Source organism: Lytechinus variegatus, chromosome 10, assembly GCF_018143015.1.
Source record: "Lytechinus variegatus isolate NC3 chromosome 10, Lvar_3.0, whole genome shotgun sequence".
NCBI lineage: Eukaryota > Metazoa > Echinodermata > Echinoidea > Temnopleuroida > Toxopneustidae > Lytechinus > Lytechinus variegatus.
In genome coordinates this window covers 29,267,084-29,294,455 of record NC_054749.1, presented here as the reverse complement: position 1 = coordinate 29,294,455, position 27,372 = coordinate 29,267,084, and the positions used below count along the sequence as shown (strand labels likewise).

The following is a 27,372-nucleotide window of genomic DNA, read 5'->3' as shown; positions in this document are numbered from 1 at the left end:
TAACTCCTACCGTCCCGATCAAAAATGACGGAATTATGTAACTATCATAATGTTTATCACATCAGGTCAGTACAAGATGAGAAATTGTCTACTTAAACATTGATAATGATGAAACGTGCAAGACGCAGTCCTTCAGTTTAAGTGAAAGTGTATAAATTGACCTATTTCCGAGGACAGTTTTCATGCATAAAAGTAACAAAGCATGCATAACATGTCACTAATTCGATACAATACTAGAGCACACTCCCCCGCCTCTCATCCATACTACTCTCCCTCTCTCCATCTACATCGTATCCTCTTTGCAGTTATCTATCTTGTCTCCACCTCTTACCCCCCCCTTCTCCTCTCTCTCAAAATCGGTTTGAAATTGGTGTGATCAAATTAATCATACATATGCTACCTGTATTGATCTATACGTTTTTTAATTAAGTGTTTATTATACAGACAGTAATTGTTGTGGAGCCAAATAGCTTATTGAGTCCTACATGCCATTTTTCATTCCCCCTCTCTCTCCACCCTCCTTTTCTCTCTCTAAACGTCTAATTTGAAATCGCTCTATGTCTTATATACTTATATGCTCTCTATACATTCCTTCTGCTTTATGTAATCCCCTATCTCTCCCTCCCCTCCTAACACTCCTCTCTCCCTCTTCCCGTTTTCCCCCTCAATCGGTCATTAGTGATGTTAATTTAGATCGCTGTTCGATCAATCGGTACTACATCTATTTACGAGTTTTCAACGCATTCTGTATTGATCCATTAATCGTTTTAGATATTAAATGAAATAATACAGACATTGTCCTATGACATAACTGATGTGAAATCCCTAATAGTCAGCAATCCTCGGGAGATACCTGTTTCTGTTTTAACAAAAAATCAGGGGACCGTTTCATCAACATTTTTGTCTGACAAGTTGTCAGATCTGACATCTTTCCTTGATTCTGATTGGCTGGGAGGCACTGTTACTATAGTAACTGTCGGATAAAATGGGAGTGTCGGATAAAACGTCCGACAAGTCCTTTCATGAAACGCTCCCCTGTTGAGTATTTTATTTTTCTTGTTTATATTACTTTCTCTTCTCCATCTTTTCCTTTATATTTTTTCCTCCTCCCTTGTTTTTCTTCACCTTCATCTTCAGCCCCTTTCACACTCGTCCTTTATATTTCCATTTTCCCGCCTCCTTCACTTTATTCATCCTTACTAGACTAATTGAGTCACGTACCTTTATATTCTCCAATATACATTTAAAAATATCCACTGCCAATTGTTGCAAGCTTTTTTCTAATAAAATGCCGAACTCCGAGCTCCGGAAATTACCATTTTTATAAAGAAGCGTGGGATATCATGACCTTGTGTCTTCCAGACCTCTTAAATCTTATAGTCATTATCTTCCAATAATTGCTCAATTCTATAATTTTTAAAGACCGCAGTAGTAAGTAGATCAGTATATGCAAATCAATTCAGAAGCACTGGAGACCTCAAGATGAATGTTTACATGGTGAGTTCCCTCTTTACCAATTAAGATTCTTATATAAATTTTGGTTTAGCTTTATATTTTTGGTCGGTTTTCTGCATTATTGCGATAATAGATTGAGCATATACTCATCTGATTGTTATTGACTAATGTTTTTTTCGCTTGCTTAGATATATTAATGTCACTTCTATCCGTATCAGTGGTATTTACATTAGATTTGTGATGTTTAAGAGCACGTAGTACTCTGTTTGCATTACGGAACTTTAATCCGATCGTTTTCATTACATATGAAATACCAGCTTTGTAAACGTTTAATGCTAATAATACGATGTTTTGGACTGATAAACTCAACGGGGATTTTATATTGTTTTCTTTTTCTTCTTTTGATTTCTGCTAATCATACCCATGACTGTACTGTCAGAAATGTAATTGTTTTAGAGATGTGCACTTTCATATATGTAATAAGGGAACAAAACATTAATTTAGGCAAAGTGTTGAAAATGAATCAAGCATAAAATCTTGCATAAAAAGGTATATGCCTATACAACGATTAAAACGTGAATAGGACGTATTGGTGCAAAGAGGGAATTTTATATTGACATTGTAGAAAATCTCGATTATACAATGATAACTGTTAGTCACTGTAATTATTGGTAACTTACAGTTACTGATAATGAAATGATGGGTTAGACTGGTACAGAGGACTGGAATGAGTGGTTAAAATTCAATCGAAGAGGTTAAAATTAATTTTTTTTTACTGTGGATGGAATATCCGTAGATTACAATGAAGATGGTTTTATTTTACATACATTTTATTTCATAAAGATATCATGCTGTATTTTGATTAAGAGTCCAATGACATTTGTTTTACTATATCACGGGAATGCTTTACTCCATTTCCATCATGATATGATTTGAAAAAAATGCCACAATCAGAATAATTTATTGATATTCTATTTATTTTGTTGATTCAGAAAACAGGACTACGCTGTTGGGCGCTAGTGACCCTCCTCACCATGGTAACGGGTAAATACAACAAAAACATTCTTTAATTTCGGTAATAATTACTTGTGGTCATTATAATGGCAGTCAATATATTCTCGGTTGATCGGCCTCTCCTGAAAACATCTTTGCTCTGCTCAATAATGACAGCAGACTGTTGATTTATTTTTAAAACAAATTGTAAAGAATATGATAAAGGCAATTAATTGAGATTGATTCAAATAACTCTAGCTCAATGAGAGAATCAAATGCGTGAAGGCCATTGAATATGTAACATTATTAATTCTGTTGGAACGATGCAAATTGTGATAATACTCTTTGCATGTGCACTAGATAATTAGATATCAAATCAATATATTTATCTTATGTCTCTCTTCCTTTCATCACTCTCATTTTCTTTTTCTCTCCCATTGTATATATATATATATATATATATATTGTGTTGCTCCGAATTCAAACTTCTTTTCAAGCTTTAAATGACCGTGTGTGTTTTTTGTGTAGTTCCCTTGTATTTCTTACTAAGTTACTTTGATAATTCGCGTGGCTATTTTCACAGATTTTATCCTATCCATTTCCTTTACAAAATTAAAACGTGGAAGGAAAATATACAATAGGCCATTTTTCGCGTTTTGCGCTCCATTATTATCGTCATCATTATAACTTATTTTTTATACGCTATAATGCCTATATTATTGTTTAGATTCTCGTTATTTTCAGCATTGTCGTTATATTTGTTTCGTCTTTTCGTCTTTGTTAGTACTACTATCATTATATATATAATATATATATGATATTATATAATTATATGCATATATTTTAGACTTTTCTACTTGAGCATACTTTAAGCACTTTACAATTTAAAATTACAATAAGTAGTTCTACTTCCCAAATGCTTACATTGTACATGATGTATAAAGCTGATGTGATTTAATAGAGAAAATGAACATTTTAAAGCTTTTTATTAATTGTATACTGAAGGGCAATAACATTATTGTTATTATCAAAACTGTTAGAATCATCATTATCGTTGTAATCCTGTTATTTATTTTCATTATCATCATTTGACATCGTTATCTATCAATTCGTTAAATACATTGTTTAATTACATTTACATTTCTTCCACTCCCTAGTGCCAAATCTATCTTCTGGGAGCAAGTGCATCCCAGATCCAAACTCCGGAAGGACCATCAACTACACTGTTCCGAGGTTGCACCATTGTCCCCTCAAGACACAATTCGATGGGACCGTCGTGGAAACCGTTCCGAAGTTTATCAGACGCGTGTTTCCTGTGTCAGGATGTGAAGATCTAGTTGTGACGGGCATTCAGATATGCCGTGTACCAGGTATGTGGCATTCCAGCAATCATTTTTTATAACATTCGGAATCTTTTGTCAAAAGCCTTTCATAACAACATTAGTTTGAGAGCGGTGTTGGCTCAGTCGGTAACGCCTCTGCCCGTCGAACCAAAGATCGTGGGTTCGAGTCCACCCCGGACGGATGACGGAAGCCAGCGCGTTGTGTGTAAACGTCTCTCCCATGTTTCATAGATGCAGGCTATGTTACAACGGAAAACACTCCGTCCCTTGGATAGGACGTTAAATGTAGGCCCCGTGTACTAGAGAAGAGTCACCACCTTTGCACGTTAAGAATCCATTGCACTATTCGTATAAGAGTAGGGGGAAACCCCGGTGTAGTGGTCCACCTGCATTCCCCCAATCAGTTATATCGGGAGGAGAGACCTGGGGGTCACAGTGGTTCAGTTCGCTTTTCGCCTCCCAGGCAAAGGTGACGCTTGTGGGGTGTTGCATGAAACTTCCAATCGATTGCTAGTTAATTTAGGTCCCATAATCAATCATAAGTCTATCAATTAATAGTAAATTTGCAACCGATCGCTGGTCTTCTTCTTGCATCAACACATTTATTTGTTTTAGATAAAATTGATCTTTAACCTGTAAATTCACTACTGAAATTTGCAAACGATATTTTCTTGAAACTTCCCCCTTAGAGATTATAGTTTACTTTTCTAAATGGAGAGATTTGAGTTCCATTTTACAAAGAGTTGCAATTAATACGATCAATCGCGACTATGAAAGGCCAGCAACATCAACATCTAAAATACCGCATACATTCGTAATTCCGAAGCTTCGTAATTCCGAAGGTTCGGTTATTCCGAAGGTTCGTATTTCCGAAGGTTCGTAATTCCGAAGGTTCGTCAATCCGAAAACGAAATAAGGTTCGTAATTCCGAAGGTTCGTTAATCCGAAAACGAAATAAGGTTCGTAATTCCGAAGGTTCGTTAATCCGAAAACGAAATAAGGTTCGTAATTCCGAAGGTTCGTTAATTCGAAAACAAAATAAGGTTCGTAATTCCGAAGGTTCGTTAATCCGAAAACGAAATAGGGTTCGTAATTCCGAAGGTTCGTTAATCCGAAAACGAAATAAGGTTCGTTAATCCGAAAACGAAATAAGGTTCGTTAATCCGAAAATTAAATAAGGTTCGTATTTCCGAAAATGAAAATAATTCATTTTGGTAACAAAAACGATGTTGTCATTACAAGATTACACGATATTATGCAATGATAGTAATAACGATCGATGATACATGCGTGTGTTGGGCCAAAGCATGTATTTCATTAAGAATGGTGCCCTGATCAAGCATAGGCTAATTTCGATTTTATCTGAGCAATTGCTGCCTATAAGCAAATGGTTTAATTAAAGATGCAGGGGATCAAGTGTGTTGGAAGCGTGCGAGCAACCTCTAGATAATAGGATTTGTATTGGAGGGGATGTCATTTTTAATAACAGCTTCTGCTGGTAATAAAAATAATACTAATAATGATACTTGTGAGATGTTGTAAGCGCGAATCGCAAGCTGAAACTAGTCATGTAACAAGACGTGAAGTGAGCATTCGGAGCATTTTTTTGTAATCGTGAGAAAGATGTGTATCTTTCTAAAGAATTAATGCGAGGGCGAGCTGTAATTTGTTTATATACTGACCTGGGGCCCGTTCCATGAAACTTTTTACCTGAAAAAACTCAGGTTGTTTTTACAGGAGTTTTTGCCCTGTGCTAAAGTCAATGGCGGAAATCAGACTAACCTTAGTTTTCAGTTTTTACCAGAGTTTTCTCAGGTAAAAAGTTTTATGCAACAGGCTTCAGAAAGTAATCTTTTAAGGACTGCATTTAGTGACTCATGAATAGAATGTATATCTCACGAACTAATTAATGAGAGCGCGAACCGCAAGCTTAAAATTTGTGATATTCCAACCTGAAAACTGGACATTTCATACTTCTTTTTTGTAACCAGGAATAGAATGAGTTGCTCAATAAAAACATAATTGATGCGGGCGAAAAACGTGAGCCAAATTTTTCCGATTTTCCAACCTGAAAACTGGACATTCTACGTGTTCTAAGCATTCTTGTAAAAAAATAATAATAGCTGGGAGAATAGTTTTCAGAACTGAAGTGGCTTCCCTGGGTAAATGATATCTATATCAATATTATCATTCTAGGCCCACATGAAATTTCCAAAAGTTTGAGCACGTGATTCGCTAGCAACATCTCACAAGGATGCCCTTTTAACAGTAATTGACCAAAAAGATGAATTGACATCTTCAGATTTGACTTTTTCCCCCAAACCGCTTGCTCTCTACGCTCGCAGAAATGAAACGTAAATATATAACTTTAGTGATCACTTAAAAAATTGTGCTCAATTTAGTTACTACAAAACACACAACCTCTTTACACAGATGATAATCTAATGGTGAAAATATCCGTTTGCACCAAATTGCCCCTATTGGCCCCTTTTTTTGCTTTGCCCCCCCCCAAAAAAAAAAAAACGTTCCGCCGCCATTGGTTAAAACACGCATCGTCTTCACGGCTATTAAACTGCAAAAAGTTCTTAAAATGTCCCCTTTAGATCAGGTCAGAGCTTATATATTTAAAAATTCTGTTCGCGCTTCTTGCTAGCAGTTATTATCTAAATTTAGTTACATAGGCATCTCGCTTTGAAGATCACAAACATATTGCCCATCATATTAACAAAAATATATAGCTCGCGCTCGCATTATTTAAAAAGGGTTTATCATGTTATTACATATTTATTTTATAAGGATAAAGCTAATTATTGACTGTTAGGACTACCCTTTCAAAGAAACAAAAAAAAATCAACTTTAAACTGCCGATCAAGGAAAATATGGCTAAAACAAATTGCCCCCCCCCCCTCTATTTGACGAAAGTTGGATCCGCCGGGAGGGAGGCAGGGGGCATCAAAAATGAAATAAAAATCAGGGGAATTAATATTTTCCAAAATGGGAAAGTTCCTTATTCAAAAATAAATATGCCGTTTTTCATGCTTTTTTCGAAATAAAATACTCTTTTTAAAGTATACAAGTTAAGTTAAGTTTTCAGGCTGGAATATTGAAAATTTTCAGCTTGCGCTTCGCACTCTCATTCGATTGGTGAAATATGCATCCTAAAGAGGTCACTAAATGCTTTTTTAACAGGTTCCTTTTCTGGTCAGTATGTTTAAGCTTGCGTTTTGCGCTCGTGTTAATTCTTTAGTTAGATGCACATCTTTTTAATGACAGCAGAAATCTGCTCGGATTTTTAAAAACTAATTTTCATTTTTTATTTAAATAACCTAAAGTTTTAGCTTGTGATTCACGCTCGCAACACCTCGCAATAATGCCATTTTAAGAATAATTGACCACAAAAAACGTTATACAACTTCACCTTTGAATTTGTTTTACCAAGCCGCTCGCTCATTATATTCTCTCCCGAAAAATAAAGCCTAAATATACATTTTGCCATAATAAGAAGTCACTTCAAAAAAGTTTTTCTCTACTTAATCACTATCAAACACACAATGACTTCAAGCAAATGATAATCTTAAGGTGAAAATATCACCAAAGTGCCCATTTTGACGTATGAGTTTCATTTTTTGGCTTTACCCCCAACGAAAATTCGTTCGGCCGCCCTTGCCTTCCCATCCTCATATGATAATTAAATGGCAACAGTGTCCCCCGCCCCCCTCCCCTTGCCTCTGACTCTGCTTTCCCGGTTTTCATTTTTCGGATTAACGAACCTTATTTTGTTTTCGGATTAACGAACCTTATTTTGTTTTCGGATTAACGAACCTTATTTTGTTTTCGGATTAACGAACCTTATTTCGTTTTCGGATTAACGAACCTTCGGAAAAACGAACCTTATTCTGTTTTCGGATTAACGAACCTTCGGAAAAACGAACCTTATTTCGTTTTCGGATCAACGAACCTTCGGAATAACGAACCTTTTTCCGTTTTCGGATTAACGAACCTTCGGAACAACGAACCTTATTTCGTTTTCGGATTAACGAGCCTTCGGAACAACGAACCTTATTTCGTTTTCGGATTATCGAACCTTCGGAATAACGAATCGTCGGAATTACGCCACAAATGTTCGGATTAACGAACCCTTTTTCGTTTTCGGATTAACGAACATCGAGGTATAGGCAATTTACGTGTTTCGGAATTACGAACCTTCGGAATAAAGAACCTTCGGAATTACGAAGCTTCGGAATTACGAAGTGTAACCAATACAATCATGATTGACGTTCAAAATATATTTCTAGAAATGACGTATAATCATGCATTCACTGTTGACAAAGTATGCTTCTCTTTGTTTTCAAAGGATATTGAGAAACTTTCCTGAAGAAAAAAGTACGACATTAATGGATTTCCATATATTTGAAATCAATCGTAACTCTTTATAAGACGGGGCCGTGGTCATAAGAATAAAAAGGTTGCCAACAGTTCAACGAAAATGTACATACAGCAGGTAATGGTAAATCATAAGCTAATTATGAAACTCATTCGAAATATTTCTTTCTGTCAAAAATCTCTGATTTTTTTGGCAGACTGTGGTGTGAATTCCTGTGGAATAGGATGGTGTGAAGAAACTCTAGATGGTTATAAGTGCCACTGCCCGACGGAATACACCGGAACGAATTGCGAATATAGTATGGACGGTAAGTCAATAGAATCAGTGTGATGCGATCATATTCCTCATCACAGGTCTACATTTGGTCATTATGATTAAGGCTGACTTTAATTAAATAAATGTATGCATGTTTATTTTCTAATCCTTAATCTTAAGACTGTTAGGATGGCCTTAACATTGATAGAATGATGTGCTAAATGTAAAAAGTTTGTAGAGTGACTGCACGTTAATGGCTGTTTTTCGCAACTTAAAGGGTGCTACAATACCTTGCATGTATGCTCAATGTGGCACACCATGCACGCGTTGTTTCTAGCACTAAAATCGGCAATTGACGAGGTATATTTAGCACTACTACACAAGTTTCTAAAATTAACACTATATAATTTAGAGTGCAAATTTTTCAGATTACTACATCTACAATTATTGTTTACGCCAAAATATTTCCGTTACATTCTCGTGTTACGCTTGAATTACTGAGCACAATGATAATGGTTATTTACGATCCAAGGACATTACCACGTCAAGATCCTATTGCAGATGAAGATCATTCTTGAAGAAATACGGTAAAGTTCGATCAGTTAATACCATGTTAGTTTGTGTTTTGACAGCCATGACTCAACTGCCTGAAATTAGAGAAAATTCCTCGCCGGAAGGATCTTTAGATCCTCAGTCCACGACTACTTTAAACCCAGACCCTTCCTCTTCATGGACCTCTGGATCTACACAGTCATCAGATGATCCTCAGATGACGACAGAAGCAACATCAACAGAAGGTCACGTCTTGCACTCAGTTACAACAGAGCTAGGTATTTGATAGAGACGTTCTCATTTTTTTTAAAGTTTTATACCTCCTCTACATCAACATTAATCAGTAACGTCAATACCATCCATGCAGTTCTCGCTGTGTGAAAGAAAATTGCCATGACGCAGAGGGAACGCTACAGCGTTCTGAGGGCGTAGCGAAAACTGTTATGGACGTAACGTAGTTAACATGATATCTGGGCCCCGTCTTACATAGAGTTGCGATTGATTAATATTTTATAGCTATGATGTATATTCATGCATTAATTATTTTTTTAATGATTCACTGTGCTTCTCTTTGTTTACAAAGGACATTGTGCAAATTTCCTGTAGAAAAATTTATGACACTGATGGAATTCCATAGAGTTACGATTGATTGGATCAATCACAACTCTTTGAAAGACGGGAGACCTATTTTCCGCCACGTTAACATGTCCACCTTCCTTTTAGCGCCATGTGAGCAGTGCGTAGTAATGACAATAAAATTGAATACTTTTTTTTTACTTTCAACAACACTAATTGTCAACGGCAGATCAACAAACTAGTTATTCGACAAACTTGGATGTATCATCTAACCCTTCTACTGTAACCTCCACATCCCCTCAAGTGACCACCACTCACCATCCAATAATGTCTACTACGAGCGAAAACAGTCCGTCTCCAATGTCCACGCCGCGTACCACATCGAACATGATGACGCCGATGAATAGAACAACAACGACCATGACGACGGGTTACTCTACAACAGGAGCGCATGAAGGTGAAGAAACGAACGTCGGGCAAACGACTGCGAAACCGGAATCTTCGGCTACCACTACGGAGCCGGGAACAACGAATTCAGGTTTATTGATAATTTTCACCTATCTAAACGTTTGTATCTTCGCGAAGTACAACTTTGACCTTTCATGAATTATCTACTGTTAAAATTCGCATTATTTTACTTCAGTATCTATTTTTGTTTTACTTTCCGATTGTAGATTTTCAGAATAACAATAATCAATGAACACCCTGAAATGAAATACATTCATTTATAATGATTTTTTCTAACTTCAAATAAAGTTTCAACATTTTTAAACTGTTACTGTTTCCAAGAACAATCTCCCATTAAGCACCTTTAAAGCCGAAAGTTGTGACGTTTTGGTACAAGTATCAAATGTTGCAGAATATCTTGTAGCCTAGGTTGCCTAGCTACTTGCGTACTGTCCCCAGAAAAGCAAATTCATGTATGAATGAAATGCAAATTTTTTTTCGCCAAAATTAAGAAATCGTGATATTTTCAAAGAGGTTACTTGTAATTGGAGAATGGTATTTTGGCTATTTAACCGAAGAGTAAAGAATGACTACGACAACAGTGGCATAAAGAGTATATTGAATTAAATAATTGTCGGACTTTGTTGCACATGGAACACGGCTCTAAAAACACTGCGTAATGTTCCATGCATTGTTGATTTTCTCACATTAGGAACCCCATCAATTATTGGAGTTGATGAGTGTAGCGGAGACATACTCATATTTGATCTCGGTTCTAACTCGCCGATAGTTTTAGAGAATGCTTTATTGAGCGAGTGGCCAGAAGACATAGCCCTTGACTCTGACGAAAGACGGGTGTACTGGTTACGAACTGGATTCACAGATGAGATTTGCAGTGCGACGCCTGATGGGAATAATGAGATTTGTTGGGATGTTACAGGAACCTGCTTCGGTGAGATAACATTCATTCCATAATCAATTTCATCATACATATATATATATCAAATAGATAAATAAAGGAATAAATAAATACATAAATAAATATATGGATAAGAAAATATATTAACAAGTTCATAAATGAATGGATGAAAGAATGAATAAATAAATAGTGATTAACATTGCATAGTCTTTACAGAAGCATTAAAATCATGTTTCTCCTGCCTTGGAGGCGAGCATATCAAACATTACCAAAATGTATTGACGTATCTAGTTTCTATCATAAAGGTGCACTAGATGACGAGAATTATATCCAAATTATTCTGAAAGAGATATAAGCTTGTTCAACATGTTTCTTAGTTTACGTTGTTGCATTTTGTTCCGGGTGGAAGGCGCATCCTCTCTCGCTTCCGCCTGCTTTCTTCTTTTAAGTCTTTATTGTTGTCATGTTCATGAGTGTTATCATATTATTGCAATCACTGGCGTTGTTTTCATTATTTTTCGCAGAGCCAGAAGGGATTGACATTGATCTGGTGCAAAGGAAGGTTTACCTCTCCTGTGAGGACTCTATCTCTTCTATGAACTTAGATGGTACTGCATTGCTATTAAATGTTACTCACACTGGAAGTCGAGACATAGAATACATGGCAGTTACAGACCGGTAGGCTTCACGAATTCATTAATTATCCTTTGTATTCATATTCAATATTTCAATCATAGGCCCTTTTTTCTACAGCGCTTCTGGTATTTCCCGTCTTTGATATTTTCATATAAATATACTCCACGTAGGAAAATAGGGTCTGATGGTTTGGTCGTATGGTGTAGTCCTGTTTTCTCTCCACGTTATAACTTCAATCGTGGATGTGTTATGGTCGTTCCCTCTGAACAATAGGCAATAGATTAAAGGTCAACCCCAGAAATAAATTTTGATTTGAATAAATAGAGAAAAATCGAACAAGCATGAAATAAGAAAGATATAGCATTTTAAAGTTTCACTTATTTTTTCCACAAAACAGTGATATTCACAACTCAGTGACATGTAAATGAGACAGACGACGTCCCTCACCCACCATTTCTTTTGTTTTTATTGTTTGAATTTTATTATACAATATTTCATTTTTTACAGATTTGACAATAAGTACCAACCTGACTGAATCATATAGTATTAAACAATGCCAATTCCACATGTTGGGGGGAATTAGTCGTTGTTTCACTTTTATTTTTCACATTATATATAGTAAAATACTAAAGAAATAGTGAGTGGATGACTTCATTAGTCTTCTCATTTGCATACCTACCAGGATGTGCATATAGCTGTTTTGTGAAATCAAGCGAAAATTAAATATGTCGTAATTTTCTTATTTTACCTCTGATTTTGATGACGTTTTCAGTGTTATGCTTGTTGGAGTTTTCTCTTTTTATTCAAATCAACATTTTGTTGGGGTGGACTTATCCTTTAAACATAATTTTAAAAACATAAGCCTGATAAACTAAGACCTAAAAAATAACAATTCTTCGCCACGGTAATGAGTAACGATCTCTTTAAAAGATATTTGTCATGCTTTGTTTAAGATCTAGTATTGATATCCAACTAGAAAAAGATTAGACATGTTTCAACCCCCTATGTAGCCCTATAACGAACACCTTCCAACCTCCTTACTTTTGTTCAACCCTTTTTATTATCTCCCGTGATCATACGTGTGCAATCTTTTCACAGAGCAATCTTCTGGGCAACCTCAAAGAAGATATACAAGTCAACCCCGGAGCGAACCAGTACATTGTTTTCTATCTCATCTCTATCCTTTCAGGAAGTACGTGGACTTTCCGTTGATTCTGTGGGTAAGTAGCTCTTGAATCATTATAACCTGAATTGCCCCCCTCCCCCCTCCCCCAAAAAAAGAATTGATAATAATAACAATACCTCCTTGCTTCTAATATTATATTTATAGGCAAATGTTATATAATTTGTTACTTGATTTTTACCAATGGCAGGTCATTGAACCTTTCTTCACCCCCATCCCCTCCGCCCCATGTTCCAATATTATCAAATATTAAACATGGTGATGTCCTGTATTATGCCTAGAAATTTGATTGAATATATACCCATTTTCATAATAGTACTTTAAAGAATTCAATCTTTGGGGTAGATGCACACGCCTTCTAATCTTGGGAAGATATTTTAGCTGCTGAATCATGACTTTGATACAATCCCTATCCGACCGAATTTTATATATTTTCCTTCTGTCATGTACATTAATAGAATAGGTCTTTATCTTTGAAAATGATAAATAAATGCAATAACAGTAAATATTTCTGTTTCGTAAACCGAAAAATACCCCTTTTACTATATGGAACGTGGTCCACGATTCAATAAAGATTAGAAATGGGAAGTTGCATCGGAAAGACTGCTCTCATGGCTAACGTATTCCCAGTGCTAGTCAGGCAGTCTGCGTCACAAAATGCCCAATCATAAAGAATTAACTTGTATAAATGCATTTTCTACTATTCCTGGTCCACGTAACCACATCACTATTTGGGTTCAAATATATATATATATACACTTATCAATTCGCAGGAAATCAAGTTTTCTTCGTCTTAGATATTTTCAATGGGAACTTCGATGTCATGCAAATGGATCTCTCCGGAAACGACATGGTGCTCAATGTTACTTTGTCAGAGGGACTGGCGTATGTGGACGATTTTATGGTGTTTAAAGGCAAGATCTACTACACGTCACAAGGGAACATATATCAGGTTAACAAAGGACAAATTACCGATCACATAGGATGCCCTCATGTCAGTGAAATATATCTTGGAGAATATTAAACCGGCGATTCGATTTTATTTGTGCACTGGATTTCTCAACAAGTGGAACGCTTCCGGCAGTCTCGTCTGCGTCATTATGTGATTCGATATAGCAGCAGTGCTAACTTTGAGAACAGCAATTAATCAAATATTCACAAAAGAAAACACTTAAATGATAATGAAATACTATGTCCACTGACCCAACATGACTTTTGACCATGTGACCTAAGACATTTGCAAAACGATCATTCATGCTTGATTACAATTATGTTCCATGAACTACATGTGTAGATCAATAAACTTTCTAAGTTATGATGCCAATTCAACCAATACCCCCGACACGGCCAAAGTTCATTGACCCTAAATGACCTTTGATTTTGGTCATGACAAGAAACAAGCACAAGATATTAATGGATACATGGTTACTCTTATATCCCAAGTTTCATGAACTACATCCATAAACTTTAAAGTTATGATGACAATTCATATAAATACATAAAAATTTATTATGACAATTCCACCAATACCCTATCCATTATCAAAGTTCGGTGACCCTAAATGACTTTCGATCTTGATCATGTGACCTGAAACTCGCACTGGATATTCAGGAATACGTAATTGTTCTTATGTCTAAGTTTCATGAACTAGATCCATATAAGATCAAGGTTATAATGACATTGCCACAAATACCCCCGAAATGGTCAAAGATCGTTGATAATTAACCTAAAACTCAGGCAGGTATGGAAGCTTAAAAGTGCCACCGAGATGTTGAGATAATTATCTCGGGAAGTCGACATCTTGATAGCAAAAGATAAGATGACGAGATCCTGGATCTCATCATGTCAACATCTTTTAGAAGAGATGATGAGATGACAAGATCCCAGATCTCATCATGTCAACATCTTTTAGAAGAGATGTTGAGATGACAAGATCCCGGATCTCATCATGTTGACATCTTTTAGAAGAGATGATGAGATGACAAGATCCTGGATCTCATCATGTTGACATCTTTTGGAAGAGATGATGAGATGACAAGATCCCGGATCTCATCATGTTGACATCTTGTAGAAGAGATGATGAGATGACAAGATCCTGGATCTCATCATGTTGACATCTTGTAGAGGAGATGATGAGATGACAAGATCCTGGATCTCATCATGTTGACATCTTTTAGAAGAGATGATGAGATGACAAGATCCTGGATCTCATCATGTTGACATCTTGTAGAAGAGATGATGAGATGACAAGATCCTGGATCTCATCATGTTGACATCTTGTAGAAGAGATGATGAGATGACAAGATCCTGGATCTCATCATGTTGACATCTTGTAGAAGAGATGATGAGATGACAAGATCCCGGATCTCGTCATGACGACATCTTTTAGAAGAGATGATGAGATGACAAGATCCCGGATCTCGTCATGTCGACATCTTTTAGATGAGATAATCTGACAAGATGCTTGCACCTGCACGCATTAACACCGACAGGAATTTGGTTGATATTCGATTTTCGATATTCAAACTGTGAAATTGGTTCGATATTCAAACGCGTGTGAATTTGGTTAATTTTCGATATTCAAAATTAGGGGCTTTCAAAGCTAAATAGGGGGTTTAACAGGTGCAGCACATCTCGGGCAACCATAAATACACTGGCTTGGCCTATTACGAGGACATTTAGGGGACAAGGTCAGTGAATAAAAGGGCATGAAATTTTTAATTTTTGATTTTTTTTTCGAGGGACCCCTAGAGATATCCCGACGGCTTAGCCAGGGTAACCACGTATCTGAACTCGACTCGGGCAACCAGATAAACACTACCTTGACCCGGTGCATGCACATTTAGGGGGCTCAAATTAACAAAATTAAAGGGAATAAAGGGCTATTTAGAGCATTTTTTAACTAAAAAAGTATTTTTTCAAGAGGCCGGCCCCAGGGATATCCCGACGGCCTAGCCATGGTAGCCACGTATCCTAACTTGTAGAATTCGACTCGGGCAACCAGATAAACACAAGCTTGACTAGCTTGACCCGGTGCATGCACATTAAGGGGGCAACTCGGTAAAGCATCTCATGAGCAGATCTTAATCTATTATACTCAGTCCTCATTCCTCCGCCAATAAAATATTCCGAAAGCTGAGTGACACATGTATTTTTCTTTTATTTGCACAAAATATGTTTAGTGGTTGCCCATTCTTTGTTTTTAGAATCAGTCTAATCATTACACATACTCTTCATTGTAATCAGTTTACAAAATTAAAAAAAATGAGAATTGGTTGGGTCGAATGAATATATTTAACCTTTTGTTGTAGATCGTCATATCTTGGAGAAAAGATGTCGACGTATATCGATAGAAAACGTATTGTCAAAATATAAAATATGAGTATAAAGCTCCTCTAATCTTTGAATGATTGTCATGAGACATTTTCTTTTGCATATGTATCTTTCAATTCAATTAACCAGCAAGGAGTAATACCCCTCCAATAAAACTTTCATGAACGAAAATGTCTCTTTTAGACAATATCGCGTGACTAATTTCAAAGCTCTTGATTGATTGATCGACTAAATTTCCAAAGCGACTATCACATAATTAGAATTTAATTTCAAAATCATTTTAAAAGGCCAAAATTTTCTAGCTCGCTTCGCTCGCTTGCGACTTTTTCAAATTATTCCACATTTGCTATGTTGTCGTGCCTTACCATATTTCGTTTATTATCCGCAACTGCGTTGAACTTAATATAATTGTGGTGTATGTACCCGCGATATGATAAAAAAATTGGCCATCTGCAATATTTAAAAATATCACGAGGTTCCGGGGGCTCCGCCCCAGACCAGTGGCGCCACCGAATGGGGAGGCCCCAGTGAGTTCCCTCCCCCCGAAATTTGAAGAAAAAAGTGTGTTGTAAACGTCATAATTCTCCAAAAATGTTTTTTGTTCTTTAAATTTTAATTTTTTTTCCTCCATTCAAAATGTTGCTCGCGCTACACGCTCGCAGTTATTAATGATTGAGATAAGTAAATTATCTGTTCACATGGGGCTTAAAAATCATATGTTATTAGAGTTTTCATTATTCGTTTTAGCGAGATACATATCCTGCGTATTCATAATTTTCATAAATGAAATATTTTCAGCTAATTAGATAGCCATTCAGTTCATGATTAGTATTACAAAAAGTGCTTAGAACGTCCAGGTATCATCCCGGATATCAAAAATTTTCAGCTCGCGCTTCGCGCTTGCATTATTTATTTGGTGAGATATCATCTTTATGACCCGATCAATGCAAACAGCTAATCCTTAACAGGTCCCTTTTCAATTCAGTATAGGGACTACATTTTCGAGCTCCTCACTCGATTTTTAAAAAATTGTGTGTCACCACCCTCGGCCCCAAAATGTTTGTTTTTCCTCCTCCTAGGTTAAAAAACTTGGTGCCATCATTGCCCCGGACCCGATCCGCATAGCACTCCCCCCTCAAAAAAAAAATATGATGTCATTTTCTGCATACCATGTCAAAATCAATCTCAAAGTTAAAGGTGATTTTTTGTCTCGCTCACTTCGCTCGCCTGAGATTTATTATGAAGCAAATTTTTGCTGCGTGCGCCATGGTGTGTCCTCTCTTTTTTGTCCTTATCACGCATTGAGCTTCGCCCTTATGCTCGGGGCATGATTATAAAATATCCTGTTCATACAATGATACGATCAACCCATCCGTTCTCCCTTTCCTTTCTCCCCCCCCCCCCCCCCTTCTTTCCTATTTCCCCCTTTCGCTTCTTTCTCTTTTTTTCTCTTTCCTTGTTTTTTTACTGTACCCATTGGCGGTACCAAGGGATGGGGAAAAAGTCAGGACCGTGGTTCCCCATGCTTGAAATAGCCCTATATTCCTTTAATTTTGTTAATTTGAGCCCCCAAAATTTGCATGCGTCAGATGAAGCTAGTGCAAATCTGGTTGCCCGGGTCAAGATCTACAAGTTAGGATACCTGGTTGTCCCGGCTATAGGCCGTTTGGATATCTTCGGGGGCCACTTAAAAAAATCACTTTATTAATATAAAAAATGCTTGATATAGCCCAATATTCCTTTATTTTAGTTAATTTTAGCCCTCAAAATGCGCATGCACCTGATCAAGCTAGTGTTTATCTGGTTGCACGGGTCACGTTCAACAAGTTAGGATGCCTGTTTGCCCCGGCTAGGCCGTTGGATATCTCTGGGGGCCCCTTGAAAAATATACTTTTTTAAATTAAAAAAGATGCTCTCAATAGCCCTTTATTCCCTTTAATTTTGTTAATTTGAGCCCCCTAAATGTGCATGCGCCGGGTCAAGCTAGTGTTTATCTGGTTGCCCGAGTCGAGTTCTACAAGTCAAGATACGTGGTTACCCTGGCTAAGCCGTCGGGATATCCCTAGGGGTCCCTCGAAAAAAATAAAAAATATAAAATCTCATGCCCTTTTCTTCACTGACCTTGTCCCCTAAATGTCCTCGTACTAGGGCAAACCAGTGTATTTATGGTTGCCCGAGATGTGCTGCACCTGTTAAACTCCCCTATTTAGCTTTGAAAGCCCCTAATTTTGAATATCGAAAATTAACCAAATTCACACGCGTTTGAATATCGACCCAATTTCACAGTTTGAATATCGAAAATCGAATATCAACCAAATTCCTGTCGGTGTTAATGCGTGCAGGTGCAAGCATCTTGTCAGATTATCTCATCTAAAAGATGTCGACATGACGAGATCCGGGATCTTGTCATCTCATCATCTCTTCTAAAAGATGTCAACATGATGAGATCCAGGATCTTGTCATCTCATCATCTCTTCTACAAGATGTCAACATGATGAGATCCGGGATCTTGTCATCTCATCATCTCTTCTAAAAGATGTCAACATGATGAGATCCGGGATCTTGTCATCTCAACATCTCTTCTAAAGATGTTGACATGATGAGATCCGGGATCTTGTCATCTCATCATCTCTTCTAAAAGATGTCAACATGATGAGATCCAGGATCTTGTCATCTCATCATCTCTTCCAAAAGATGTCAACATGATGAGATCCAGGATCTCGTCATCTCATCATCTCTTCTACAAGATGTCAACATGATGAGATCCGGGATCTTGTCATCTCATCATCTCTTCCAAAAGATGTCAACATGATGAGATCCAGGATCTTGTCATCTCATCATCTCTTCTAAAAGATGTCAACATGATGAGATCCGGGATCTTGTCATCTCAACATCTCTTCTAAAAGATGTTGACATGATGAGATCCGGGATCTTGTCATCTCATCATCTCTTCTCAAAGATGTCGACATGATGAGATCCAGGATCTCGTCATCTTATCTTTTGCTATCAAGATGTCGACTTCCCGAGATAATTATCTCAACATCTCGGTGGCACTTTTAAGCTTCCATAGGCAGGATCTTTTGTGATACACTATCACACTTATGATCAGGTTTCATGAACTAGGTTCATATACTTCATATACATTTCAAAAGTTTAGCCTTGGTTAAGATTTCGATATTGATTCCCCCAACATGGTCAAAGTTCATTGACCTTAAATGACCTTTGACCATAATCATGTGACCTGAAACCAGGATGTTTAATAATAATTGATTAACCTTATATTTAAATTTCATGAACTACATTCTATACAATTTAAGTTAGGATGATATGTCAAAAACTTTCCTTGGTTAGGATTTCAATGTTGACGACGCCGCTGTCGTCGCCATCGGAAAGGCGATACGAATAGTCTCGCTCTGCAATTCAGGTGAAACAAAAATAAAATCAAATTTATTTTATTTCTTTCAGTATAACAGATAATTTGACAAAATTCTTATTGTAGATTACGGTAATCTAAACCCCTCAAAAAAGATTGAAAATCTGAGTTTGACCATTAATTTCTCCCAACTTCTAATTTTAGACAATGCACATTTGATACCATTCAAAAGATCATTTGATTCTCTTTAAAGTGATACCATGCTTGTTATGATCATGCCATTACAAAAAGAGCACGATTGAATTGAAAATCTGCAAAACGAGCAGAAATAGTCATGATGTGTCAATAAAGAACATTATTTTTTTTTCGTCTGTGTTAATAAAGATGAAAATCCATTCAAATCAAATCATACCAGAAAATATTTTTCCATTGTGGGCTTTTACCCTTAAATGTAAAAAGTGGCATATTTTTCTCATTGTTCCCAGCGGATGTATGAATTATACCGCCGGGGCGTTTACGAGTGGGTTTGGGGAGCAATTTTCCGTATTGACATCAGTTTCCTAATGTATTAAGACACTTCAGATGCCATGTCATCATAGGGGTAGCTACGATATTATAGCAGACCCCCAATCAGGGTATTTAGTTTGAGAATAAAAAACGACCAAATGTAGACGTCCCTTGTGTTTTTATTAATGTTATACATTTATTACAGTTATGATACAAATAGCTCTCTTTGACATGCTCTTCAATCTTTCTTTTGAAAATACTGATAATAATAATACATGAGATTTGTATAGCGCACTTTCCATCTTAATTAGATGCTCAAGGCGCTTCAGAGCATACGAACAAAAACTATTTATATAAAAAGCATGTCTGAATAAGTCTATCAAAAGTACTCTCATACAAGTATGATTTCAATTTATTTTATTTCTAATAGAATATTAAGCCTACGTGGTTGATTGTTTCGAAAAATCAAACTTTATGGTTTAAACGTTCCATGAATTGAAATGTCTTGTCTTTTTTGTATTTGTTATCTTTATTATCTTTATTTATTATCGCACATATTATAAGTCAAGCAAACCTATCGATATGGGGGAGGGGTGGGGCACCCTAATCCTGCGGGTATTATTTTCTGAGTCGGGTTCTAAGTACCCATATATGTTCTCGGGGGTATTATCAAATACAGCATTTATTAAAAACTTGAGTTGAAATAAATTTATTAACATGATCAAGAAGAAATAACAGGGATTAAGTAAATCCAAAAGGACTGTAGTTTTATGGACCAATCGAATCTCTGCACTTGGTTTGAATCCTTAAAAAATATCAGTTTTAAATCTCGAGGGATTTGACTTTAAATCCTTCCTGATTTAAAAATAAATACGTAGGATTTATACCCACGTCCATTTTAAAGGGGAATATTACTATAAAATCAAAGTTAAAAACATAATTTTATTTATTATGAATTAATTGGTTCGTGCTTGTACATAGGTAATGTATTTAAATTGATTTATGCTACGAAATTACCAATAAACACATAAGCATACATACAAAATAGAATATAAATAAACATATAAGAAAGGAACATAATACAAATAAATTACAGAGAGACACGTTGGTAGTGAAATCGGAAGGACACTCAGTCCGTGTCGCTACTGTGAAAACCCCCTATTGCTTTCCATCGGACCAGAGAAAATGTTATTGGCTAGTATACTAGCACGTTGGAAAAGCAATATTAGGTATTGAGGATAAATGTCGTTTAAAGCCTGGAATATTATAGTATTGAGATGAAAGTAAAATTTAATTGTAAAGGCTTTCCTACTCACCCTAATGAAATTCTGCTTCATCATTATTGTTTGAATGAACAGCAATAATATTGTAATTATGCAATACGCATTATTGACCAGATGTAAACGGGATCAGCTACTCGCTAATTAATTTGATTCTTGATTATTTGTCATAATGGGGGTACTGATATCACATTATATAGATGGTAACATCCTGACGTCTGTAATCAGCAAATTGGCTGATCCGTCACCTTTCCATTACAAAGAAGGCACAAAAAAGAGAAAAAAAATACGGATATTGCTGGTCCAGTATCCAATTAATGTAATAGACAATATTCTAGATAGTTATGATTAAAGGGAAATCCAATATTTTTCATAAAATGTTGTGTGACAGAGGAGAAAGTACGTAAAACAGATAAGTGAAAGTTTTACAGAAATTGGACAAGCAAAAACAAAGCTGCTTTAAAACCGAGATCCCTAAGACTGCATGTGTAAATTGGCAACTGGGTAAGTAAATTATTACAAGAGGTAAGGACAACTTTTACCTAGGCCACGTGTGCCCCCCCCCCCATATCCCGCTAGTGTAGTAATCAAATTGTAACATATGCAGCATATTGCTTTATCTCGCAAAAAAGTTTTTTAAGTAAACTTTTTAAAAATATATATGACATGTGAGTAAAAAAAGCTTGACACCTCATAAATTCCCAATTTAAGAAAAAAGTATTTCATGAACAAATAATTATCGTATATGGCCTAATAGATATTTTCTCTCAAATAATTTAATACTATTTTTATGTGGTGTGTGTTAACGCTTTGATAATCAGGAGGTATTTTTTTACCGTGGTGTAAAGTTCGATTTGTGCCAAAAGTATGGCATGGCTGCAATGAATGAATCCAGATGCCAAACGGTGGTCCAGTGTTTAGAGCATTGAACTCATGATCACAAGGTTGTGAGTTCGAATCCACAATCTGCCCTTGTATCCGCTTTGATAAAAAAGGCCCGAGAGCAATATCTGTCGTCTATAAAGACAGTCACTATGACTGATTAACCTAGACGTAAAATGATTCCTAGGTAATTGGTTATATACCAACTTGGCGTTTACCAGCAAAACGCTGTCCTGCTGAGTTCCTGCGGGAGTTAACAGAAACGAATGATGTCATAATCTTGCATGAGTTAGTAAACATATTTCAATGAAATTAACTTGAGAATTGATATTGTTTATTCTTTTGTTGATTATTGACAAGGTGTTTTGCAGTGTATTTTAATACAACCCTTGCAAGATTATGACATCATTGACATTGGGATCCATTAATTGTAGTCATGCCTTACTTTGGGCTAAGTGAAATATAATCAGTCCTATTATTTATTAGCCAAACGTTTCATATATATTAGATTTATCTCTGATTAAAAAAAATAAATACGGAGTGTTCCATGACCTTGAAGTTTTGTTACCTCTGGTTATATACTCATGAATGATTTACCAAGGTCTATCAATATTTTTGTTCTTTTTTCCACAACAGGATCTCTTGATTAGTACAAGCCTGAATATCTGATGATAGAAAGTGCTTAACGAGATAAGTTATTATTTATGCATCATTGCGACTGCAGTGTGTATATGCAAGCGCGGTTCTGGGGGTGGGGGATGGCGGAAGGTGCGGGAGAGATGGCTTCATGTGCGAGTGATGGCCCTGTTTTGTTTTGTTGCTGGCTTGTCAACAGACTGCCGACGACGTAAGCAAGCTTTAGAACTTGAGGGGAGGGGCATTTGTATCGAAGGGTATGGTATCTCCACAACCCCTCCAAGGATAGTTATAACAACCGCGGAAGGAATTACAACTTCCTCTCATATTCATAATCGATATCATTTTATATGAGAAAGAAATGACTGCCGAGAGCAATTGATTATGAAGGTACAGATATTTAACGGTCACATGAGTCTATGGATGCCCTGTGTGTGAAACTGCCATCTGTATGGTATTGACTCGATCCCGGTATAATCTTACTCACCATCATTTCTTGCTTTTAAGGTTAGATGCGATTAACCAAACATTAAAAGTTCAACACATTTTTAAAAAATCGGATTAGGAATAGAGTTGTTGATTATATGATATATCGTTGATTTCTTACGGTCCGTCGAGTTAAGAGTTTTAAATGAGCATCAAAAAGAATTTCTTCACCGTTCATTGAAAGTCTCATGAGATACCGGTCAATGCAGACTTTGAGGTAGTGGAAATTGCAAGTGCAACGTACAGTTATGGTGAGTTCACTGACTATTCTTCCATAATTTTTATTGTTGTTATTTTTTCTTCGATTATGCACATTAGGTTACCTGTATCTTAGTACAAGTATGAATATAACTCACATAAGTTTTGTCGAATTTATGCACTCAAAATGATTTTTAATGATTATAAAGTACGATACTGATAGAGAGCACTTGCGATATTTTCTGGCATCTTATCTATGTTTGATTTGATTAAAAAGAAATATAATAAGAATTCATTACTTAAAGTATGAATATCTAGTTTATCGATTTCAAAAGCAAATTCATATTTTTCCTCAGCATTTAGCTCTTTTGAAAATTATATATATGCTAATAAAAAGATGATCAACAACGAACGTAGAGGGCGTTAAAACTATTTACCACCAATTCAAATTACCATGGCTGAAAACCGCCAATGGTAAATTTTAATGGCTAAAAACACATTAGTGACTTTTTGTTCTTTTGTAGAATTGGGTTGTTGCATGAGGTTTGAGTCCGGTTTATCTGGCTGATTCTTTACCAAAGCCTTCAACGGGCATTAAAGACCCAGACTGTACCCAAAAGTGGAATTGACACATAAAATACCTGTATCAATTACCACACGAAAGTTAAAAAACTGCTTAACACCGTCTTAACAAGCTTTATACGTTTTTACCTCTTACCATCTGTTTTTGCTTAAGAATAGTTCAAATTATCGGGTTTTGAAAATAGGCTTTTTTTGTGCTTTTCACCGGTCCCAAGACCGGTAATGTTGTGATTCCGTAGATTTGTACACAGAAAAAGTTGGTGTCTTTTTTTTCTTCTTTTTTTTTGTTGGGCTTTTCAGATTCCGCGTTTTATTTTCTTCAATTCTATCGGATAAAGATATGAATATTTTTTCTTTGAACTGATTAGATCTAAAGCTCGGACTAGTTTCTACCATATTTCTTATCCCGCTCACATGGCGCAGCTTTCTTATGAATTCAAACCGCATTCAGATTTTGTGTAACAACTTTTCCAGACATAGCAATTTGGGCCCAATAAGAGTCAAGAAAAGAAATCACCAGAAAACCCCGGGGGGGGGCCACTTCCATTCACAAGTGGATACCATGCGCGACCATGGGGTCTCAAAAAGCACCCTAAACACGTAATTTCCATATTCTGAAAATGCACCCCTAAAGGCCCGGTCACATATAGGCGACGCACGAGGGGCGCATGGCCCACGTGTTGAATTTTTGCTGTTTTGGTCAATGCGTTGTTACTCGCTAGATCTGCGCTATTGTTCGTTAAGCGTTCGACAAGCGCGTTTTACCAACGTTATATATTCGACGCTCTTCGCTTGTGCGTCGTGATTTTTTGAGCATGCTCAAAAATATGCGCAGAGCTCGACGCATGACTCTATACGCCATGAACTCGCTAAACATTCGCAAAGCGCGCTAGACCAACGCTAGACGTACGCTGAGCCTACGTTGAGTATTCGGCGGCTGATTTCGAACGAACGACTGGCGCACACATAACGTGCTTTCCAACGAACACACAACGAATATGAACGAGCTGAACGAATGCTGAACGAGTGCTGAACGTATCTCTAACGCACACAATGTGTATCTTGCGTGTTCATAACCTATACCCGGCGTGTGCCTAGCGTGTAGTCCGTAGGGCATTTAATTGGATCCGGCACCAGCTCCTCATCACTTCTCCTCCAGCCCTCGAAAGAATCACCTCAAAAGATGGATGAGCCTGACACTCACATGAAATATAAAATTGCAGTTCTTCAACATCAGGATAACCTAATGGCACTGACTATTCACCAACTACAAGTCTCCAGAAGGAGAAAGGAAACAAATGTAACATTTGAAGACAGATCCGGGCATGGTGGCTCAGCGGTAGAGCGTCCGCCTCATGAACGGGAGGTCGTGGGTTCGATCCTCGGCCGAGTCATACCAAAGACTTATAAAAATGGGACCTTCTGCCTTCTTGCTAGGCGCTCAGCATTTAGATTGGAGAAGGGAAATAATAACATCTTATGTTATGCAGGGCCCGCTGGTAGAGCAGTTTCCTGACTGAAGTGGCTACCCTGGGTAAATAAAACGTTATTATTTATTATTATTTCATTATTAAATACACACACCCTTTTCTCCTACATGTGTCTATTAGCTTTTTTCATATTTCCCCTCTCTTCTTTGTAAAGTATTAAAAATATTATTATGTACAGTGATGATATTCAGATATGCCGGCAACTTTTTTTTCAAAAAAATAACTTGTGTTTTCCCTGCCTGATAAATTGAAACTGCTTTAGATATAAAATATTTTCAAACTATTTTTCTTTGGTAGTGTAAGTAACAAAATATATTTTCTTAATAACTTAGTATTTTTCTACAAAATTAATGTATACAGTTGTTTATAGGGTTTTTCGTATTTGTTTTTTTTACTGGATATCACGTCAGTCTTTTTTACCAAATGTGTTCTAATGTACTTCTGCTCCCATTTTCCTGATATCTCTTTCAATTCCTATTCTTTATCTTTTTGTCATTATTCATGTCCTCTCTTTAATTATGTAATTATATTTTGTCTATTTCAAGAACTAAATGTATTCGCTTTTTTATATTTCCATTTCATTGATTATTATGTCGACTTTTATATTGTGTAAATCCAACTTGCATGCTGCAGAAGAGTAAGTTTAATAAACACACTTATTGTAGTTTGACAAGAAACAGGACTGTGCTGTATTTATTCAATGCACTAATTGTTTTTATTAAAGGCCTTGCAAAATTTAATACCCCCATCATTTTTTTTATTGAGGGGAAGGAAGGGGGGTACAAAACCGAAATGGAATAAACTAAAACCATTATAAGTATTTTCTTTTTTTAGCATTTCTATAACATTAAAATCTTTGTCTTAATCTTTTGCATTCAATTTTTTATATCATTTACTTGGCAAGTCCCCTTACATTAGTTTTCATTATTAATATTCATGTAATAGCAAATCAATAGTTCAAACAATATAAATGAAGAAAAACTAAAAGAAAAAAAAGAGGTACAAGCACTGAAACTTGAACTGAGGGACTTGTTCAAGTAGGATAGTTTCCATAATCTACTGCACATTAAACAAAACGTGTTGTAATGAGAATGACAAAATCGAAGGTGTAATAAACATTTTACTATGTTTAATAACTAACGTTTTCTCTTTTGACATTTTTGGAATATTAAAAACGAATACAAAGCACATTGTTTAACAGTTGAAATGAGAGGTTGATAAAAATCATTTACCAAGACTTTTATTACCACTTGTTTTCAATCTGCACTGTCCACGTGAGAAATGGGCAAACACAAAGTGTATTATTTCAATTAAACATTAAAAATGAAATATGCATTAAAAAGCAAAACTGTCCTTGTGCATCATTCCATAGCGTCCCTCCCAATCTTGATCAAGACTGATTCTCACCGGCACCAGACATAGTACTTAGGAGTATTCATATCCCTGGGTGTCATCTGGCCCGAGGTCGAAGATGCCATCTGACTTGAGGTTCTTTTTAGTTTTGCAGCCACAGTCACGTGACTGGAAGTTTTCGGTCGCGGGCTGCGCGTTGAATGCGCAGTGCATGCGCTAGCCCAGCGCTACCATTCGTTCAACACGCTCGCAATACGTGATGCATTCGTTGGGAGGTTTGGTATATGCGCTCTGTGTACGGTCAAAATGCGTCCAGTATACGCGCAGCGTGTTAGCAATATGTTATGTATTCGATGCAAGTTCGCTAGCCTTTCACAAATTCTGACAGGAGTTGAGCGCACAACAGCGCACTGGCCCTATTTTCCAATTTTCAATGCGCGGGTCGTGCGTCGGGCTATATGTGACCGGGCCTTTAACAAGTATTGGCGTGTGAAACCCTACCCTTAACA

At 36.5% G+C, this 27,372-nt stretch overlaps 1 protein-coding gene across 1 annotated transcript; it reads left to right on the top strand.

The window, feature by feature from the left end:
- The first annotated feature begins 1,418 nt into the window (after positions 1-1,418).
- LOC121422206 lies at positions 1,419-19,260 on the top strand. The gene is made up of 11 exons (XM_041617111.1): positions 1,419-1,497; positions 2,448-2,499; positions 3,606-3,818; positions 8,372-8,482; positions 9,063-9,260; positions 9,788-10,096; positions 10,718-10,957; positions 11,449-11,602; positions 12,659-12,780; positions 13,517-14,484; positions 19,151-19,260. The coding sequence occupies exons 1-10, from the start codon at positions 1,483-1,485 to the stop codon at positions 13,765-13,767; spliced, it is 1,665 nt and encodes a 554-aa protein (XP_041473045.1). The 5' UTR covers positions 1,419-1,482; the 3' UTR covers positions 13,768-14,484; positions 19,151-19,260.
- Positions 19,261-27,372: the final 8,112 nt, after the last annotated feature.

Excerpts from the sequence above, each read along its gene's own strand:
- LOC121422206 (XM_041617111.1), top strand. Across the intron at positions 8,483-9,062 it reads TTGCGAATATAGTATGGACG|CCATGACTCAACTGCCTGAA; the intron begins GTAAGTCAATAG and ends GTGTTTTGACAG. Across the intron at positions 12,781-13,516 it reads ACTTTCCGTTGATTCTGTGG|GAAATCAAGTTTTCTTCGTC; the intron begins GTAAGTAGCTCT and ends ATCAATTCGCAG.